General features: G+C 47.9%; 1 protein-coding gene across 2 annotated transcripts in view; it reads right to left on the reverse strand.

Annotated features, from left to right (window-relative positions):
* APPL2 (adaptor protein, phosphotyrosine interacting with PH domain and leucine zipper 2) overlaps window positions 1–2135 on the reverse strand; it is a 38923-nt gene extending 36788 nt beyond the window's left edge. For both annotated transcript variants that reach the window (XM_084880121.1, XM_084880120.1), the window contains exon 1: window positions 1911–2135. In XM_084880121.1, coding sequence (XP_084736247.1) covers window positions 1911–1964 — 54 coding nt within the window. In that variant the 5' untranslated portion in view covers window positions 1965–2135. The remainder of the gene's footprint in view (window positions 1–1910) is intronic.
* Window positions 2136–7363: the final 5228 nt, after the last annotated feature.

Genomic DNA, 7363 nt, shown 5'->3' on the forward strand with positions numbered 1-7363 from the left:
AATGTCTCAAAATCCCCTCTTCCATATTCAAGCTCAGAGCTATAAACCATGCAGATGCAATTCAATTTTAAGCTTCCAAAGCCCCTTATAGATCACCTGCTCCATGTGCCTCGTTCTGCAGATGAGAAAGCTGAGCCAGGATGGAGATAAGTGTCTCGCTCAAATCACATGATAAGCTAGTGGTGGAGCCAGAATTAGGACCCAGGGCCCTGTCTTGTTTGCCAGGCCTCTTTCTACTGACTCCCAGGGGAGAAAATCCTGTAAAGGAGTGGTTTGCGAGGGACAAAAATTCAGGTAACATATGGGTGGGGGCAACAATGAGTGCAACCCCTCGACACTGGCTCAGCCATCACCATGCTCAGTTAGGAAGGCAATGCATCCTGGCACCTTCGTTTCTCCGGCTTCAAAGCATATGGAAATCCTTACTCAAAACGTTAGACAATCTACCTATTGTGTGAGGTCGGACGAAAGGACTTCTACCCAGGGCTTTGGTCCGCTAACATGCCAGACGTGTAGAGACTTCAAAGAGGCCTTTGAAAAGTCCATCAGAGCAGCAGATGCAAATGAAAAAGACAAAATCACAGCTTGCTTACAATTCCTTACAAAGAAATGCGCACAAGGCAACCAAGCCCACACGCAGCCCTTTCGATTCTTATTCTGAACTGGAGAGATGCAGGGTGGCGGTAGGTAAGCCCCAAGGATCACCCCGGCACTGCAATTCAAGAAAAAGGAAAGGACCCAGAAAGAGAAGAGAAACTGCAAGGAAAAGAGGTTCATCTCATTCTAAGTTTTCAGGAGTTGGGATGTCAGGGAATGGACTTACTTAAATAACCAGGGATGCAGGAAGCAGGGGAGCAGATAAGAAGCTAGGGAAATGTTAATGGAGAACAAGAGTTCCCTGGGTGAAGGTGCACTGAATCATGAGCGAATGTCAATTTGCACTCAACTGCTAGGGCCTAGACACTTATCTCCAAGGCCCGTAGTCGGCAAACTGCGGCTCTCGAGCCACATGAGGCTCTTTAGCCCCTTGAGTGTGGCTCTTCCACAAAATACCACGGTCTGGGCGAGACTATTTTGAAGAAGAGGCGTCAGAAGAAGTTTAAGTTTAAAATATGTGGCTCTCCAAAAGAAATTTCAATCGTTGTACTGTTGCTATTTGGCTCTGTTGACTAATGAGTTTGCAGAACACTGGCCTAGGCGAACACACCCGCTTTCACCTGCAGAGCTCAGAGGACGGACTGGCATCTCGAGGGCGCTAAGGAAGTTCTCCTGCGAGACAAATAGGGCTGCTATTGTTAATTTTCTCTCCACAAATGGGAAATCAGTGCCAAAGGGAGGCCTGGTACCGCAGGGGGAGAGCCAGGCTCTGCCTCCCGCTCTGGCCCTAAGTCCAGCAGGTCCCATGACCTCTGTTTAAGAGTGGTGGAGATAATAATAATAATAGAGGCGACTCCTCCCTTACAATGCATCAGGCACTGTCTTTCACAACAACTTTACAGGCATCTCCTTATTTACTTCTAACAATTCTAAGGGGCGGGTGTCATTATTATCCCTATTTTACAGATGACAAAACTGAGGCACCAGGAGGTTAAGTTAGGTGCCCGCGGCAAAAAGCTAATGTTGGGTGGTGGAGCGTGAGTTCAGGCCGGGCGGCCTCGGTCTCAGCTGACTTTGAGAAGGAAGGGATCAGGACACAAAGGCTCGGGCCTCGGGGGGATGGGGGCTCGCCCCGGTCCTCCAGCTCAGCCAGGGGGACGCCCCCTCCAAGGACACCCGGGATCAGCACGCAGGGCCGGGCCCGCCCCCCTCGGGGGCCCTGAGCACTCGCAGCCTCCACCCCGGGGCGGCCGGCCGGAGGGGCCTCCTCGGCCGCAGCCCTCGGGCGAGGGGCGCCGGGCGGCGGGAGGTACCTGGGGGCTGTCCTGCAAAGCCTCCTCCAACAGCAGCTTGTCCACGGCGGGCATGGTGCCGCGCGGCGGGGCCGAGGGCCGGCGGGAAGGACGGAGGGCAGGAGGCGCGGCCGCCGAGGCTGCTCCCGGCTCCGGAGACCAGGCGGACGCTCTCAGCCCGCGCCCGCCCCGCGCGCGCCACGCCTGCACAGGGGCCGCCGCCGCCTCCCGCCTCCCGCCTCCCGCCCGCCTGGCGGCCCTCCTCCCAGCCCTCTCCTCCCCTCCATGCCTCTCTCCGCTCCTCCCCGCCCCGCCCGCGCCGAAAACAGGAAGTGTGGCGAGCGCCTGCCCGGACACCGGAAGTGTGGTGAGCGCCCAGCTGGACACCGGAAGTGTGGCCAGTTCCCGGCCGGACACCGGAAGTGTGGCTCCCGCTCCTGCGGCGCCCACGCGTTGCGGGAAGCCACAGACCCAGTGGCGGCTCCGCTGCCTCTCAGCGCCTGGGGCGTATATCTCCGCGGTTTGGGGCCCCTTACCCTGCCCGTCGGTGCTGGGAGAGCCCGGGAAGGGGAACCCGAGGGCGGAGAGATAAGGTCTTATCTGCCTGTGGCTGCCCAGAGAGCCTCAGAATGAATCGGAGGAGCTGGGAGCGAACAGATTTTGCTGCTGCTGTGACTCGCCACTTTTTTTTCTTATATTTTTTTTTAACGGAAGGAAAACCCTCCACTTGCACATTTTCCCCTAAAAGTTTTAAATCTCAGTGCCCCCAAAACAGCTCTGAGGACAGAAAGGTCACCTAGTGTTCAGAAAACTGGTGATAATTGGTAATAACCGGATGTAATCATGTTGGGGAAACCACAGCAGCTTGATTTGAGCAGGTCACATTCTCGTGGCTCATGTGAAAAGTTTCATCATCAAGTTTTTAGAATTGGCACAATTAGATAATCTAGTTTGGGGCTGTCATTTATAAATAAACTAGAGGCCCCATGATGCACAAAAATTGGTGCAAGAGTAGGCTACCCTCTCCTCCCCCTGCTGCCAGCACCAGCTTTCCTCAGGCACCCAGGACCAAGCTTCCCTCCCCTGGCCACCATTGGCACCCGAGCTGGCTTCAGGAAGAATGTCTGGAATGACGCCTGGTCTAATTAGCATATTACCCTTTTATTATTACAGGTTTTTAAAAAGGGACCCAGAAAGAAGTGATTTGGGCAGGGTCAAACAGTGAATGAAAGCTAGAAGAGAAGGAAGGGAGAGAGCCAGCCAAGAGGGAAGACTGCCCAATGGAACTTGACTTTATTTTGAACCAAAGCAAGGGTCTCAGAGTTTCTTCTTTAGGAGGCAGTAGGATTTGTCCAATAGGACACATGTCACCAAACTCAACAGGAAGATTATGATACAGTTATACAAATTCTATATTCTACAGAAACACCAAGGCATATTAAGGCAAAATCCGATTTGCAAATGCCTCTGAAAGTCTGATCACCTGAAAACCAAGGCCATTACCTCCAGTGGGTTAGCCAGCACCAGTCTTTCCTGAGCCACTGCATGGCCTCCATGGGGAAATCACCCAGCATCCTAGTCCCCTCTATATTCTTTCTTCTTGTTGTGTAGACCAATGCTCACATCATGTATCCCCCTTTTTCTATATTTTCGGCCAAGTACCATTAAAATAATTTCACCTTATACACTCCCAGCTTTCTCCTGACAAAAATCCTTTTCCAGAAGGTCAAACTCAGACTTACTTCCCCCTCGTCCTGGCCCCAAAGATCCCTCTCTCCTCTGCACAGCCATCACCCGGATTGTCATCCAACATGTCTCACCCACCGGCACTTTTTCTATGTGTAGGTCTTACTCCCTTTATAAACAGTAAGCCTCTGAAGAGCATAGCATGTCACATTATTTTTATTCTGAACACAGAAACACACGGTAACAAATACTACATGTGTGCTGTTTGTGACATGTGCACCTCTTCCAGCTCTTCCAGTTACTTAAGAGAAATTTCCCCCAACCTCCCAACTTGCTTTGTTCCTACCCTTCCATCCAGTTGGAAACATCAGTTATTAATTGCTTACCAGGTAAGTAATAGTGATCCTGATGCTGAGGAGAACAGTACAATTGCACCAAGGGAAAGAAATGCAAACATTTTCACTTGAAGATAAATATAAAAAGGAGACTATGTCCCCCAGAACCCTGGGAAGGTCTCAGAAGTCCCACTGGGAATCACATTTTTCATGGGCCACCTCATCTAGGAGTTTAAGTTACTGTCCATCAAACACCAGTATTCAAAACTGTTTAAGCCATGTTTTTACACAATAGTATTACTTTTTTACATTTTATTACTACATATGGGCTAAACAGCCTTAGCGGGATTTCTTGGCACTTAACTTTTACTTGTAACATTGTTTTTGTGGGAAAATGCACCCCAAATTCAAAACAACTAAGTTACTATTAAAACTATCTCTGGGACTACAACACATTTTGGAAATTGTTGATTTAATTCATTCCATTCATTAACTCTTCCAATCATTCATAAATATAGATTGCTCAATGTTAAGCACTGTGTCTCCTACTTATTTTACTGCCTTTCTTATGACTCCTTTTAATTCTGAAGCCAAATATCTTCCATTTCAACAGATTATCTGTGGAAAACTATGTAGGAGGAATTTTTATATATAAGCATGATACTTTTTTTTTTAAAGTTTCATTTGAAAATGTCTTCTCCCCACCCTCCTTGCCCCTGTCAGTGTGGATCAGTTGGTTGGCGTGTTGTTTCGTATACTGCAAGGTTGCTGGTTCAAATCCAGTTGAGGCACATATGGAAAGGCAGCTGATCAATGTTTCTCTTTCACATAGATGTTTCTCCCCGCCCCCCACTTAAAAACCAGTAAGTTGCCCTAGTTGATTTGGCTCAGTGGACCTAAAGTTGGTCTGCGGACTGAGCATAGAGTACTGTGGGACTGAGCAGGTCACATGTCCATGAAGCTGGTCCTCCTTCCTACTTCCTAGAAGGTGAGTTCAAGCTACTTCAAATGAAATACCAGACCAGGCCTAGGCCTCATTTCTTTCCTTTCTCAATGTACTCTTCCACTTTCTTTGCCCCTCTGAATTTTTACCCCTGCAAGGATGAACTTGTCATCGTCTCTTACACCATTCTCTTTGTCTGAAATGTCTGAGATCCTCTGCTAGTCTTAAAGTTTCAGTTCAAAGGCTGCCCCCTCTGTAAAGACGGCCCTGACTCGCTGGGAGACTGAGAACCCCTTCTCCGATGTGGCCTGCAGTCCCGTGTAGCCTGTGTTACTGCATATTGCATCACCATTGTTCATGCGCCTACCTCCCAACACTGTAAGCGTTTTGGAGGCAGGAACTATCCCTTCACTGTTTTGAGTTCCAAGAATGTCTGGCAAATGATAGACCTTGCTCAATAAAATCCTTGTGAATTGAATGAAAGAATGAAGCAATGCCTGGCATACAGTAGGCTTTCATTAATTAATTAATTCTCTCAAAAACACCTACTGAGTGCCTACTATAAAATGGGCTCTGGGTCATGTCTTTCCTTCCTAAAACAAATACTTAGTGTCTTCTGAATGCCAATGCTTATGTTAGGAGCTAGGAACTCATTAGGAACAAGACAGGCAGGGTCCTTTCCTTCTAAGACCTTACACTCTTCTTGGCTCTCAGAAAATGTCACTCACTTCCTCCTCCTTTCCCTGTGCCTCCCAAGAGGTAACTGAATCAGTCATACATATTTTAAGACTTTCTCTGCTTCCACCTTCTGCTCAGGATTTTCTTTCTCTGCACCATTCTCAGGTACCAAGAGATGACGTTTGATCTTGCCAGAGTTATTCTGTTATGTTATGTTTTGTTTTGTTTTTCAACCACTGCAGAGGTCAACATAGAATGAACACAAAACCAGCCCTTAGCCCCTGCTCCAGCTTGGAATATGAAATTATTCCAGAGATGATTGCACTTAGGCTCAAGAAAGTCCTAAATGTAGATTACTGTTTTCAATCTCTTCCCCCTCACCTGACTGTTTCTCTCACAAATTTGAGGTTTATTTCCTTGTAGCACAGACCCTATATGGTAATTAAAGTCTCAGTTTGAGTGTGGTTGGCTCCAGAGCTCAGCTCAGGCTAAGCAGAGAGAGAGCAGGCCATTGTTTGCATGCTTGAGTTCTTGCTGACATAAGCCTGTTTCCACCCTCCCTTCTCTTATCCCTGACCTCCCTCGGCCTCATGTAATTTCTAAGTGTTCTTCGGTGGAGAAGAGTGTTACGAAGGCTTCCTTTATAAAAGCAGCCTTTACTCCTACAGAGCTGATTCTCTCCAACCTTCTCCCAGCTGAGATGGAAATTCTCTATGCTTAATCATGGCTAAAAGAAGAAATATTTTGGGAAATCTGAGAGAAGTCATTTCAAAGACTATTCATAACTTAGAGAATAGAATTATGTTTTAGATGAAGAAGTTGCAAAAGGGTTATAGTATGAGCTGAACTCTGTGCCCCCACTAACTTCATATGTTGAAGCCCAAACCCTCAGTGTGCTGGTATTTGGAGATGGGCTTCTGGGAGGTAATTGGGATTCGAGGAGGTCTTGAGGATGGGAGCCTCAGGATGGGATTAGTGGCTTTATATATATAAAAACAAAAGAAGAAGAGAAGGAGATAATTCCCTCTCCACCACGTGAGGATTCGGTGAAAAGGCAGCCAGGAAGAAGGCCCTCAGCAGGAGCTGAATCAGCCCCCACTTTGATCTTGGACTTCGTAGCCTCCCAAGGTCATAATTAACTTCCACATGCCTCTGTTAAATGCTGGTCACTGTTGAATAATTTGGGTCCCCTGAAGATCCTACTGTTGAACAGTGTGGGACCATTCAGGGCATACTGGAGCCTAGATTGATCAGATCAACTGCCTCAGCTGTTCACTGCACTTTATTAATTTAAACGATGATCCCATCTGACCTCTGACACATTGGAAGGGGCAGTGGGTTGCTGGATCCAATGACCACTTAAACTTATTCGCACTCCACTAATAAGGCTTTCATGGATTTCTAATTCCTGAATAACGTACTAGTATGGAAGACTCGGCTCTTCATCACAGCATTTTGGCTCACTTTGTTTTCCTGGAAGCTGTTGGAGGGGTACCCAAGAGAATATGATCACTGGTTGACCTGAGAGCTGGACCCAGGCAAGCAGAGCCTCCTCACACCTCCACATCTTTAGTATATACACTCCCCCATCTTTCCCACAGAGGGAGCTGTTTCAAGGACACAGCCTGAGAGAGCAAGGTGTTAAGACCATCTCTAGATGATATACATGACGGAACACAGCGAAGGCCTCTGTGTAAATGTTAAGGTCCTGGCCGGTGAGTGTGGAGATCTCCTCCTCTTGCTACTACCCAAGACAAGCTTGCCAGTAAGTTCCCTTGTTTATTAAATTTCCCCCTGCCAATCTGGAGCAGACTGCCTGTTTCTTTGGTTTT

Source organism: Pipistrellus hanaki (genome assembly GCF_964339955.1).
Source record: "Pipistrellus hanaki genome assembly, chromosome: 3".
NCBI lineage: Eukaryota > Metazoa > Chordata > Mammalia > Chiroptera > Vespertilionidae > Pipistrellus > Pipistrellus hanaki.